Source organism: Psammomys obesus, unplaced genomic scaffold (assembly GCF_907164565.1).
Source record: "Psammomys obesus unplaced genomic scaffold, mPsaObe1.curated_primary_1811, whole genome shotgun sequence".
In the NCBI taxonomy this organism is placed as follows: Eukaryota; Metazoa; Chordata; class Mammalia; order Rodentia; family Muridae; genus Psammomys; species Psammomys obesus.
Genome location: NW_026592890.1, coordinates 16,962,490 through 16,977,332, shown reverse-complemented (window position 1 = coordinate 16,977,332; position 14,843 = coordinate 16,962,490). Strand labels below are relative to the sequence as shown.

Sequence of the window (14,843 nt, the reverse complement as noted above, 5' to 3'; positions counted from 1 at the left end):
AAGGAAGGAAGGAAGGAAGGAAGGAAGGAAGGAAGGAAGGAAGGAAGGATGGAATCACTTGGCTGTTTGTTACCTTGGTCTTAGTGGCATTCCAGGATCTACACTGGTGTTCAAACCCTGTAATCCAGACACTAAACCTGTACACAACCAGTCACACTTATGTTACCATAGACTACATCCATTAACTCTCATGAAGCTCACCTTTTAATACATACTTAAATTCTTTGTCTCATGGTATTTTCCCCATCCTCTTCCCTATATATGTTTGTTAGGCTCTAACAAAAGTCTCACCTACTATAAAAATTCAAGAGCAGAATAAATTGCTTCTAAGGAGTTTCTGACATATTTGTCACGTTGATGGTATTTAATGTGTATATACTTTTTCTCTTTAATTATACAGTAAAAATCAGGCTTCCAATCCTATTTCTTAATTGCCTGACACTGTTTGTTGAATGAATAGGTATGACAAAAGCTTTAAGCACTGGAAAAAGGAAGGCAAAGGTAGGTATCAACATAGATACAAAAGTTAATAACTATGAGAATGCTCTGTGAAAGAGAAGGCAGGGAACAAAGTGCACAAGCGTCTAGGGAGCTAATTTCTTATTTTCCCCCACACTGATGCAAAACAGAGGGATACAAGATCACACAGAGAAATGGCATAACTCAGAAGACAGCATAACTAGCTTGGCCAAAAATCTGACAGACCATGATCAGGCTGCTTAACTCTCTCTGTGGGTTCATCTCTAAACTTAGAACAATAGACATAATCTCTGATGTCCACTTGTCTCAGGTAATTTAGGGTCCTACAGTTTTTATTTATCTTGAGAGTTCCCATTTTTATTTATGAGCATGCTGAAACTTTAAACGTGGAAGCTTTCTTTAATATCTGTTTCATTTATATTATAATTGAAAACAAGCAACATCCCCAGAGCATAGAAGAAAGATGAGCTAGAGTTAGAAATAAAAACTAGGGGCAATACCTTACAAATGCTTGCTTAATTCAATGATAGAAAATCAACTGACTGATTTTAAAAGACATGGAAAGCATTAAAGCTTTATTTTTTAAATATATATAATTGGTGGAACAACATGTCAATGAAACATCCTTGACATTATGTTTAAAATAATTACATATGTTCAAAAATTTCGACTAAAAAAATTAAAAAGATACATTTGGGAACACTGAAGTATATGGTAGTGAATCCAGAAATTGTGCCATTTAACCTCTGTCCTTTCTCAACCTCCAATTCTTATCAGGGCTAGTCACTCAGCACTCCCCTGGTTACCCATCATTCTGTGTATCTGAGCATCTCTGTCACACACTGAGCTGATTAATCAAATTAACTCATCCTAGCCCCGCAGTCTTGAGACGATGTACCTTCTCTTTCAGAATATACTTGTCTTAAAACAAGGCCATGGGACACAGCAAATGCTTAGTCAGAAACAACTGATCAAATTACATACACCCATAGAAAAACGTCCAAAAGACAAAACCTTCTCAGACAGTTTTTCAGATTTTCACACATGGCCCTGCTGGCTAGTAACCTGGAATTCCACAAAATATAAGAGAGACTGCTCAGTTTTAATTGGAAAATAAATGGTTTAAATCAATCAAGAAAAAAATAACCCAAGAACAAAATCATATTTGAACACCAGTATTATTGAACAAAATGTTCAATGCTTTAATACAAAACTAAAACAAAAAATAAATAAATAATATCTCAGAGGGAGGCCTTACAGGGCTTCCTGAAGCAGTTCTTCACATTACTAAGATTGATTTTTATCATATTAGCTAACTGTTTGATGTTATAGATGTGAGTCAAAAGGCAAAAAAGCTTTTCTACTTATATATTAATGAGACTACCAGATGAGTCTTAGAGAGCCTGAACAACAGGTGTTAGGCTGGGGAATGAAAGCAGGTGACATTGGAGACTTATTCTACCTACTAAAGGTTTGGGTTTGTCCAGTTCAGATTTTCAAAACAATTTCCAAAACTATGTATAATTACAATTTTTGATACATACACATGAAAAATTGAGGTTTCCACATTTCTCTAGAAATGTCAAAGGAATGAGCAACCTGACCTAGGTACTTCCAGCTAACATGAGACAGGCGGATGGGATGAAGAAGCCCCTGCCTCTGACATAAACTGATTGGTCTGCTCTTTGATCACCTCCTCCTGAGGGGGGAGCAGCCTTACCAGGCCACAGAAGAAGACGATGCAGCCATTCCTGATGTGATCTGATAGACTAAGATCAGAAGGAAGGAGAGGAGGACCTCCCCTATCAGTCGACGTGGGGAGGGGCATGCATGAAGAAAGGGGAGGGAGGGTGGGATCAGGAGGGGAGGAGGGAGGGGCTTATGGGGGGATAGAAAGTGAATAAAGTGTAATTAATAATAATAATAATAATAATAATAAAAAGAAAAACAAAGGTCAAGAGACTGAATCTTGATGTTTGTTGTGAGACTGTCAACCACCTGAGAATTCCCAATGCAAAATGAGACATTGCTCCTTTGGCACTGGGTGGAAGAAAGAATGTGGAGTCACTAAACTTCAGTGATTAAAGTGTTAGATGGGTTGAAAACGCTTCCATAAAACAGTATTTCAAAGACAACACAAATGTCTGTTAGTGTCATGAACTGAAGAAAAAAAAAAAAAAAAACAGCTTCTACTTTCCCACCTCTAGCTTCCCTACCACAAACAAGTTTTGTTTCAGAAAGGAAAAAAAAAAAAAAAAAGGAAACTTACAAAGAGAAATCAAGCCTGCTTGCTTGTTTTATTTCACAGTTACAGCAAAAGAATGATTTATACTGGAGACTTTTACATACACTATATACTCAAAAAATTTGAAATGCTCTTTGCTTTTGAGATGAGACAGACCTGTAATTCCATTTAGTAAGTCAACTCTTAAAAATATTTCTTTATTGAAACTTGGTCCTAAACCTAGGTTCACAGTATAACATGAAGGTCTAAGGAAGACTTATTTAACCTACATTAAATCTTGATAATGCATTAATGAGTCTTTTAAAGGGATAATTTTAATTCCCCAATCTTCAACCATAAAGACTATATAGTACTAATCTGCCTTGCCCTTTCAATTAAACTTGTTAAGGGCTTTCTATTTAGTCAGCACCCTGAATGGGCCATTAAAATTCTTGTTCGGTAAGAGTTGTGTTCAGTGCTCTGTTGTTTTAAATTCCATTAAATCCAAATGGTCTTTATCGCCCCATGACCACTGTGACTTCAATCAGCCAATTTAATTACCTTACACAATTGTCAGCAGAAGCTGCAAAGAAAAACAGAAAGCCATATGACGTTATCAGATGTAAGTCTACCTCTCTGGTGTTTAATCTAGAGTTGTCAATAATGATGATGTGCGCTTTCTTCCTTCCTTTCAGGGGGCTTTTGACCTTCCCTTTCATGCTATGAGTTAGAATTTAAGATTTATTCAGAGCACTTCTCATACTTTGATGAGTGGACTACAGAATGAAAGCCCTTAGAAAATAAAGCTTCCATCACCCAAACCAAAAACGTGCAACAATTACTTCCCAACACATGGTACCACGATAGCAAAAAGATCTGTACACCTCAAGTACTGTGCATGCAGTGGATAATGATGTAAGTCTACAATATCTGGAAGACAGTAGACTATATTTGACTCAGTGTGTAAAAATGGGTATTAAAATATTCAAGAAATATATAAAATTGAGGCTACCGTAGCAAAATGAAATCCCAAATACAGGAATTCATTTATCCATTTAAACATTAGATTTATACCACAACTGAGAAAAGGGTTTTCTTTATAAGAAGGTATAACTAAATACCATAAAAGATTATGTCATCTTATCACACACAACACTGTATAATCTGGGAAATAGATTTAAAAGGCTGTTAATAAATGTTGGATACTAATTTATCTATAGCAGTGTTTCTCAACCTATTGGTTGCAACCCCTTTTGCAATCCTCTATCTCCAGAAATATTTACATTATAATTTATAATAGCATCAAAATTACAATTATGAAGTAGCAATAGAAATAATTTTGTGGTTCGGGTGTCACTGCAACATGAAGAACTGGATTAAATGGCCGCAGCATTTGAGAACCACCTATCAATAGTATTTTTTCCCTTTGTGTGAAAGCAATAGACATCAACTTTCCTTGCAGAATAAATGTTGAAAGAGTGTCATTTGAGAATCCGTGGAATGAACACACTTGTACTGATCACTTAAATTGGACCAAAAAGTGAAACTTCTCTGAAGAAATATCAATTGACATATAAGTCCTTGCTCAGTTCTGAAAGACAACCTTACAAAGCCAGAAAACACGTTGAGTTCCATGTGACTGGGTGGAGAGCTATTTCCAGAGGATGGAAAGATCATTCTTCAAAATCATTTTCTGAAATGATTGTGCCTCCCTTGATGGATCACATCAAGTTATTCTTTGAGGCTTTAAAACTAAGTTAGAACTTATCAGAAAAACGGATCTTTATAAAAGTCGTCTCTGTTGTTGGTGATTCTTGCAAAGATTTCCCTCTCCTGCCACCCCAAGCTCAGATGAGCAAGTTTTATCTTTTTGCAGATACTGGCTGCTATCACTCCCATCTCCTCTCTCAAGAGTCAGTTTTCAAGCTCCTAGACATAAGGCCACTCCTCCTTCCCTCCCACTTTACCTCCCAAAGGAAGAAAAATCTCTTTCAAAGAACTTGTGGAAAGTGGCAGCTTCCCAGCTCTCAGTCACTGAACTCAGTTCCTCAATGATATAGTGCATCTGCCACAAAGCATTGTGTCTGGGAGCGTATGAGGTTTTCTTAAGAACTGGTTGGTTTCCTCCCTTCCAAGGTGTGGGTTTTCTCTAGTGGGCTGCTCCTGACTGAGCAGGCTGGCTGACTTCGCCAAGGGCGTGTGCACCAGCTATGTGCTGAAGCGTAAGAAAAATCCCAGCACTTCTGGGAAGAAATACCTAAAACTTGGAAACTTTTGAACAAAAACACTCTGCCAAAGACTAGCTTAAGAAAAAAAAAAAAAGGTTAGGTCAAGCTGTCACATTGTAAGAAGTGACAGACCATTTGCCCAGTGCTCTGGAATAGACTGTCTTGGAGAAACTGCTCAGTGTCAAAGTTTTGGTTGATGTCTGCGCTGTCTGCGTCCTAAATCGCAATTCAGGTTAAGACTTTGAATAATAATCAGACCTCAAGATCAGAGAGTAGCGGGTTGGGATGTGGTGACAATGAAGAGGATGCTCAAACCAACCAAAGCCTAAAGGGTGAGTGTGGGAGACCAACCAGGGCAGAAATGAAGCCTGTTTGTAGTTTGCACATTCTGAGGACTGGGCACAGAGAAGCAGAGGCAGCCAGAAGAGGGCCTGCTGAAGAAATGTCTTAGGGAGAGCTGTGGCTCCGGGCCTCGCTCCGAAGGCCTCACCCACTTGGGCATCTCCTTGGCACTCTCTCAGATACAGCTAGCTGTATGAGACAAAGGTGCCTCATTTCCATATGGCTGAGCACTGGAGTGTGTCCTCAGGTGCCAGGTCTGGGGAAAAGCCTGGGGGGCAGGGGCCAGCAGTGGTGGGCTCTGTGCCCAACACAGCAGGCTGCAGTTCTCTATCTTGACCTGGGCGAAGAAGGGGGGTGAATTTCTGTAGCATGGCATACCCCTGAAAAACATGCCACCTGCACCCTCTCAAGAAGCCAAATTGTTTCTCAAGATGTGAGGTGAATAAAACCTTGGAGACCCAAGACAAGAAACTCAAATTTCTCTGCCCACCGGCCAGTAGCCTTTCTCCTCACTACACCCACGTGGCCCTTCAGCTTTGGGATAGCGACCAAGGGTCAGCATCCCAGCGATTTCCCTAGCAGCTACCCAGAGTGCACAACCTGCCCAAAGTCTGGCCTGGAAGTAGTAAAGGGATGCTCCTGGGTGCAGCTGCAAAGTTTTCCTGAATACTGTAAAAAGTCATGGTGGCTATGGCTGAAATTGTAAGAGCTCACACCCCCCCCCCCAGACCCTCCTGAGCCTCATCAGACCTTCCAGAGAGCTGTCACTCTATGGTTGGGGGCCAGGGAGAGAAAAGGCCACAGGGAAAGCAGAAGTTGATAGACAGGGAAAGGACACCCTGAGGTGATAGGAAGAGGAAGTGGAAGGGTCTATCTGCTTGGAACAGAAAGAACACCACAGAGCTTATGGGGGTGAATATTCTCACCATCAGTTGAGGGGAAGACAAGCTAACTTGGCCTCAAGCCAGCTTCAGGGTTGCCATGGCACCAAGCAGAAGCATCAGAAGCCTGGCAGTCCCAAGCCTTTCTCCCAGATAAACTGTCTAGAGTCACTCTAGGCTGCTTCCCAGGAGGGACCTGAAGCAAGACTTTGGCTTCCACCTACACCCAGATGTCCACCACTGGCCAAAGACAGCTGCCCAAAAACCAATTCCAACCCTTTCCTCCCAGGGCTAGAGACCAGAGAGGGCTGAACTTCAGAGCAAAGGTTTAAATTAGACATTTCCAAAAGGTAGTTATAGGCATTTAACTAACCATCCAATCCACTTGGTACGTTTTTACCCCAGCAGAAAATAAAACTCCCGCCACTGCATCAAAATAGGCTCAACAGGGAAATGTTCCGATGATCACAACTGTATACAATCCTCCTTGACAAGTCAGGTCAGATTTAGAGAAAATGTATCTCCAGGTGGAAGACATTTGATGCTAATGTATTAAAAAAAATCATCTACAAAGTAGGATGTTGATCTTGGGTGTCAAGGGCTGGTATGGAGACCTTTGCCTAGTGCCCTGGTACTTAAGGACATTCTTAGAGCTTGTGTAGGAAAATGTGTGTGTGTGTGTGAGAGAGAGAGAGAGAGAGAGAGAGAGAGAGAGAGAGAGCGAGCACTCTTTTGGAAAGCTGCTACACTGTCACAGATGCCAAGATTTTTAATATGAAGATATGAAATGATCAGCAAATGTAACAATCTATTGATTCAGCAAATACTGTGCTTCAAGACCAGAGTGGCAATAAGTAAATCTTGAGAGTGTTAGTGGCAGTTTTCAGGCACCAATTATCCACCCCCACAATCATGTACATTCCTCCCAATGTATATTCATTCACAAACACACAGGAGAAGGTACGCAAGATCACCTAAGTACTTTGAATTACTCAAAATAATGGGGGAGGCATATTCCATGGTAGAGCACTTCCCATGTTAGTGGCCAAATTGTTATGGTGCACATACCATACATGCCTTCACACACAGTTCCCAGAAATACAGTGACTTCCTTAATCCTGTCTCAAAAAAAAAAAAAAAAAAAAATCAAGCACTCCTGTGGATGCTTGTTGCTAAGAGCAACATGCTTAAGTACCATTTAAAGACCGAGAAAAGCAGGAAAATACTCCAGCCAGAATCTAGCTATACTATATCATCTCTTGTTGTTACCAGTCTTCTTGGCTGTATCTGATATATGGGGAGGGGCTACCTTTTCAAATATATGTAAAAGCATTCATACTTTATTTCCACAAAACTTGAGGAGGACAGTTAACATTATCAGTGGAGAAAGCTCACTTGAGAAAAAAACTAAGAGATGCTGCTTAGGGTTACAGAAGGGGCAGTCAACCTCTGCTATAAATCAGACAGAATAATTTAAAGTGTCTACTTTTGTTTCAAAAACACATACTCTGTGTTTTATGTTTCCCACTCTCCCTGGCTTAAACACCCTTAGAACTGACAGTGGAAGCTTTTTCTCTGTTGACTCTCCCCTTTTTTGCAAAGCCTTTCCTTAGGGAAGTCCCCCTGTTGAGTTCTGCTCTTACTAAAAACATGTTGGTCATCCTGAGCATTTCCTACACTTCATTTCCTTCAAGCAAACCTCCTGACCAGGGAATGTACTGGAAGCCCACGTTTAGATTTTACTTCAAGAGAGAAAGAAGCCTGCATTCTTGGGAAAGCTATAAATCCTTCTGAAATGTGACTATCTAGGGTCTTTTATCCATGTCAGAGTGAAACAAAGATGCACTTAGACCCACACACTCAACTCCCCTCCTCCTTCTGCCACCAGTTACTAGGTTCCTTATTTATTAGGTCCGGACTCTGTGCGGGGCGGGGGGGTGGGGGGAGTTGGGAAGGGGGGGGAATGTGAAAGAACTCGGCAAGTTAAAAAAGCAAAACAAACAAGAAGCCTGTCATGATTGCGCTATTTCTCTGCAGCGAGCCACATCTCTCCATTATTAAAGTCTGAAATTATACAGCAATATTTCTTAAAGCTCTGCACATCAGAAAGACAATCGGAGGACAGAAAAAAAAGATTTAATTAACTAGTAAGCTTCTCTTATAAAAGAAAGAAAAAGGGCTAGCGCCTTTGGTTTTGCAAGTGAGGACCTAGATAGGTCCGGGCAGAAGCGGACAGACGCAACTCACGGAAGAGTTACCAGACCTTAACTCAGCGGCAGCACCAGCTGCAGCTTCGCCGGCCCTAGCGCTCACTCTGGCTCAGACCTCGCCAGCCAGCCGGCTGAAAGGTTCCCAGCGAGAGCAGAGCAGCCTAGGCTGGCCGTGCTCGCATCCCCGCTGTCCCCGTGGCGGGCTACGGCGAGGCGATGCATCCGCTGGTAGTACCACGCACTAGCACCTCCTTCACCCTTCCGGCGCCCAAAATAAAATGAAGATAAATAGAGAGGGTAAATGAAAGCAAGGGGCGGTCTTTAAAACCCGGGAGGAAGCAGGTCTGGGAGCGGCAAGCCCACGCGAGGCACAGCGACTGCCTGCTTACATCCGGCGCCTCGGAGAAGCCTACACCAGACGATGCTGAGATGCGGAGAATCTTACCGAATCTTAACACATGCGTGGTTCCTTGCGAGTATCCGATCCACAGGAAGCAGAGCAGGACTTTAATGGAGCGACTGAAGACTAGATTACTTAGAACCGGGGAAATAATCTTCATGATGTTTCCGTGCCTGCGCACGCGGCACCCACTTCCCCGATGTAGCGTTAGGCTCCGGGCTTGGACGAGGAGGAGGATGCGTGGAGTAGTCACCGCAGACACAATCACGGCATGGTCACAGAGAGAGGAAGGAGTCTCCGCTTCCCAAACCCATTAGCAGTCGCTGCATGTTCCTCACTTACTGCGCCAAGGAGCAAGCTTCCACTGCAAGGGATGGTGGGACATCCATGCTAGTCCGGGAGCATCCGGGAAGAATCTAGCAGGCACAGTGTCCAGCCGCGAGAGCCTGGGAGAGTACAAGAAGAAAATCAATAGGAAGTCCAGCCCTGGAAGGACTAGTTGCCGAAAGCCAGCCTCAGTCTCAATACAATGGGCGCTTTGCTCGCAGGGGTTTCACCAGGTCCTTACTCTGCTGCACAGCTTCTGACGTTAGGCCAAGATAAAGTGAGAAAAACTGACAAAGCTGCTTCCTGCCACAGAGCTTCCCAATATATATTATGCAACCGTTCTGATAGCCCGCCTTAAGCAGAAAAAAAAAAAAAAAAAAAAGGATTTATTTACATGATGCGAAGAAAAAAAAAATGCTTTGATTTTCAGTAAGACCCTGTAGAGAGTGCCTGATGTATGCAAACAGACTTCTTACAATCAGCTGATGAATTTTAATAATTGACTAGCTAAGTCAAAGTCACTTTGTCTATCTAGGGGTTGTATTTTAAAAAAGAAAACGCTCTAAAGCAGGGCTGCGCTGTCAGTCCAACTTGTTGTTAGACTAAGGGCGTCTTATACTTTTTAAGTTAGAGTGAAAAGAAATGAACACGCAGTGGAATGCAATTGGAGAGCTGAATATGGTCTTTAAAAGCTTGAGTGGCACATTTATTGGTTAGTTAAGAGAAATGTCTCTAGATGGATTTTTGAAAGGGAATGAGGGAATCATTTCCCCACCCATTTGTCTCATCTGAGACAATCTTATACAAAAAGCCAATGGTGTTTAAGCTCCAGCAGCTTATCCCAGAGGTTTTGTGCACATGTTTTCTTTTGTAGTTATTTTGTCTTTAAAAAATAGAATACCAAATCATATTTGCTTTGCCCAAACAAAATCTTGTCATGGGTTATTTTCTGATGGGAATTTATAAACTCGTCTCCTCTATTGACTTTCAGAAGTAGAAATTGACTCCAGTGAAGAATATGGAAATGCACATTTCTTCTCATGTGAAACATTTTTTTTGTTGAAATAGCAAAATACTGCCCAAGGATTGCAGTTATCCCCAAGTCCACTACTGCCGTTTACAACAGTAGGAAAAGATGATGAGAAAAGCAACGACTGCACCATTGCTGACATCTTTACCTTATCAAGAAGTGAAAAGGACAAACTGTTGAACTTGTGTTTTACTCTTAATCTTTGTCCATTAACATCAAATAGGGCACAAGCTACATCATGTTGAAGACTACCTAATTTTAAAGGAATGGCATGAGAACTATTTAAGTTCTTGTATTACTATGATTATATTTTTTTCTAAATAGCAAAAAGAAACCACAAGGTATTCATCCCATCAAAGTGAGTTTTTTACTATCTATATTTTCTTAGCACTACAAAATGCTGATTGAAAAATTCTGCGTTTTCAAATTCACTAGGAGACATTGTTTTTTTTTTTTTTTAAGATGGAGGAATAACTGCAGTGTCAAAAATAAGTATCATGAAAAGCTAGTTCTGCAATCTAGCAGGCAATCCTGTCAAACAATTCCACTATTTGAACACTTTAAAAGTGCCTAGTGCTGAAACTAAGGGTATCTAGCGACTCCTTCAGTCCATGTTTGAAACATCACTTATAAAATATGTGAAAGCCCAGCATGTCCTGTCTTGTATTTGCTGTCTCATTTATTCTTCTTCATTCCAGTAGAGATTAATAGCCACAGCCAGGGGAAAATACATAGTCTTGTTTGTTTTCATTTCCCAACATAATTGATACCTACTACCTAAAAATAGCATGTTCTGTTGTGACTAATCAAATTTCTGCAATTTTGCAGTGTAGCTGGCATTTCATGGAAACAGAGTAAACAGACTGTACCACAATTTCTTCTTTACGCATTCTTTTAACATAACAGTATTTGTCATAGCATTTGTTGTCTGCCTACTTACAACTGGCATTCCCAGATACTTATGTTTCATCATTGTTAGATATCTAGTGGGAAACTGAAAGAAAAGCTTTGAGTTCATGAAATTCACACAGAATAAACTGTAAAAAGGTTTAACATAACATTTCTTTACTATTAAGTGGTCTCCAAAAAAGAAAAAACACCAACTTTGCACATACCTTAAATTGGGTTTATTTACATCTATCAACTAAGTTAAAAAGCTTTAACATAACAGATAGCAACTCCACCTGCTCAGCAGAACTTCTGCCATAACTGAGACAAACGTTTTTCAGGACCTCGGACAGCGCCTCGGACGTGTCTATTCTCAGTTATTGAAAATAGTAAGAAGAATGGATAATAACACCATTTGAAGTGACACTTTGCCTATTTCTATTACAGAGTTAAATGCTTTGAACCACTGCAGAACACATAACCAAGAGATCGATTTTGTGAATTGTGTAGTGTGTTATTCAATGTGAGGAATGAGTTGCTTAAAGCATCTGAGACATACCAAGAGCAATCTTTTTCCAGTGCATACTACCACAAAAGGCACTAAGACTTACTGTGATATCCCCTTATGGTAACTAAAGGACTCATTTCTTTGTACAAAAAAAATAGCATGAAAAAACTCTGGATGCTGAAACATGTTGTCAATATTCAGTGGCTTAAGACATTTCTGAAATGTACAATTAGTTATCACTTTTAATCACCCACCTCCAGATTTCCATCTGTTAGGAGGGAAAAGAGACTAATGTCATCTTTTCTATTAAGCTTCACTCTTCAGATCAACAGCAACAACTCACTAAATTTACCTTTCACACACACACACACACACACACACACACAAATGATCTGCTAATATCTTATTTATTACATGGATGTTTTGAAGTTAATGCAAGTATCTCCCCAATACTGACACTATAACCATAGTTCTGGGGATTAATAGTTATTAATCAGTATTTTACTGATCACATTTAATTATCTTAAAATTGTGTCAGTTAATAATTGCTCATTTCTTAATATAAAAAAACATTTTATTTAGGCCTTAAGTGAACAGTTATATGTAAAAATAGTGGAAAATGTGTGCATTGTCCTATAGACTCATTTGCTTTGCAGTTATTTCCACCACATGGCAGTCTTTATTGCTAGAAGCTAAAGCTCTGAGGGTTCCAAGGTCAAAGCAGAGATGAAAAGCTGCAAGCACACACATATATGCTCACACAGAGAGAAGCTATGCCTAGAAGACAGCCTTAAAAAATATCAAAGAGGGCTAATAGTAAGAACTACCAAGCTTACGGTGGATAATGAAGGAAGAAAATGTATATCACAGTCATGCAAAGCTTGTTTCTACAACAACGACGACGCCTGCAATGACAAAAGACATTAGCTTCATCTTTCACTGCATTTTTGTATTACCTGACACTAATGACCTCTTAGTCTTGGGCACTATTACTTGAGAAGCAATTTTGGTTTCCTAGTCTCCTGGTGAAAATGAATCTTATTCTAGTTAGCTGCCACCTGCTGGGGCATGAACAGACATGTAATAATCCTTATAGGAGAACATTTAAAAGACAATTCCTATACCTTTCACTAGAAACAGCAAAGGTATATTCTAGAACAATCTGAATTTTAAAGCCATCCCAAAGGCCCTTTAAATGCCATATGTGGAGAGCATTTAAATATTCTCACACAAGTAAGAGGCTTCCACCTGATCTCTCACTGTTTTCCTGCTGTTCTGGGACATTTTAGAAACCTCGTGTTATAGTAACACCTAAGGCATTAGTCCATGTAAGTGGCCTATTGTGTTGAAGCTTAGCTAAAATAAACAGCCTGCTCACTTATGACATTAAAGGGGCAACAGAATAAAGTCTAAGACAGAGATCAGTCGGAACTACACTGTTGCATGCTCGGTTCATCCCATGAACACTGTGTCATTCCTTAGGATTCTAAACACATTATCAACTGCTCTGTTAACATTCTGCTGTGCTGGTGGCTGATGGTATTTTTAATTTTAATTACTATTGAGATGCTGAGAATGTATCTTGCTTAAGAAATCGAAGCAAAGAGATTTATGTCTGTTGAGATCCTTTTAAAGAAATCCAGCATGTACAGTCTTCAGTGGATTCAAATTTAAAATTAAAAAAAAAAAAGTGTTTTAGCCTTTAGTCATTACTGTCATACCTTTCCTGGTGCATTTTAATTCTTTAACTCCTAAGTTTCTAAGGAAACTGGAAGTTGACAAGCTGACTTGATTATCGCAGGAATGTATTCTGCAAAGTTACAAAGTAAGGAACTAAAACAAGTCCAAATTAAGATACAATTGCATTTCTTCCAGAAATTTAACTGCAGACTTGTTCGAATGATCAATCATATCTTGTGAAAATTTTAAAAAAAAATCTATTTGATGATTTTGATGACAGAATACTTACAATATGAAGATGAAGAAATGGTGAAAAAAGATGATAGAAGGTAATCTGTTCGTTTCCTTACCAGAGGGTAGTTTCTAATATTCTCCAACCCCTAAATCCAAAATCATTATCTTAAAAGCTCCAGTCCTATTTGATTTTCTGTCTCTGACTCTCTCTGTGTCTGTCTCTCTGTGTGTGTCCATCTCTCTGCTGCTACACACACACACACACACACACACACACACACACACACACACACCTTCCTATCCCCCTGAAGATAAAAATACGAGGGAGTGAGGTTGGTTAAAAGTTCTGAACCTTTACGATCCGCTTCGGTGATGCAGTCTGTCCTTTACCCTGTGGGATGCCCTGAGAGTTTTTTTTTCTTTTTTTTTTTCTTTTTTTTTTTTTTTCAGAAGCTTTTAATACTGTCCTCAGTTAAAATAATCTCAATTTTCTCAGCCCAGAGCTATGGATCAGGAAGATAGTGAAATAGGTGGGCGTAAGAGGAATGAGGAGTTGTTATGACACAAAGATATACAGCTTCTTGCGTCTCTTCGCCTTGCGCGTGGGTCCCGGTAGCTGAGGCCACTTCTTGACAGATCCACTTATTTAAATATTTTACGTGGAGAACACCAGCGCAGCAGCCAAATGAGCCGCTTGCTTCCTTGCCGGGGACTGGCTCCAGCACATGGGACAAAGCCCTCCAAGCAACCGCATCCAGCAGGTGCCTGGAGCGCACGGGTTCCGCCGCGCTGCTGTCCGCATCCTCCTTTCCCTTCCACGACCAGCGCTCCTCGCTGGTCCACGGCTCCTCCGGACCTAGAGCGAACACCCTAAGAATGAGCTCCGGGAAGGATCGCCGGCGAGTGCCTACCTGGAGCTGGGGTGGAGAGGACGGAGAGGGACTGGAGTAGTCCTCTCCCTGTAGCGGCGGGAGGAGATCCAGCGGGAAGTCCTCGGCTCCCAGCCTCAGCTACGCAGCCGCCGGCGCGAGCGCAAGTGACGGCGGCGGAGGAGACCGCGACCCGCGGAGCCGCAACAGAGGCGCTGGAGACAGACACGCCTCCTGGCGGGGGTTCCTCGCCTCTTTGCTTTAAAGGAGCCGCGCTTCTTTCCTGATGCTGGCACTAGCAACCCGGCGCCGAGGCCCACCCGCTAGCAGAGTGCACTCTTTCGTTTCAAGAACTCTCACGAGTGAGAGAATTCCCATCTAGTGCTTCCCAAACCTCTGGCCCTGATTTCGACCCCTGCCAGCACGTCCACATCCAGGCATAGGGGAACTAGGACCGAGATGTTCAGAATGATAGTGGGTAAGGCGAACGGGCCAAGGAAATTGCCTGGCTCGGAGAAGCCAAGTCGGGTGTAAGGAGTCTT

General features: G+C 41.2%; 1 protein-coding gene across 1 annotated transcript in view; it reads right to left on the bottom strand.

Moving 5' to 3' along the window:
- Grik2 (glutamate ionotropic receptor kainate type subunit 2) overlaps positions 1-14,520 on the bottom strand; it is a 510,250-nt gene extending 495,730 nt beyond the window's left edge. Inside the window, exons 1-2 of the mRNA XM_055615949.1 lie at positions 14,344-14,520; positions 8,811-9,211 (exon numbers count right to left, since the gene is read on the bottom strand). Coding sequence (XP_055471924.1) covers positions 8,811-8,925 — 115 coding nt within the window. The 5' untranslated portion in view covers positions 8,926-9,211; positions 14,344-14,520. The remainder of the gene's footprint in view (positions 1-8,810; positions 9,212-14,343) is intronic.
- Positions 14,521-14,843: the final 323 nt, after the last annotated feature.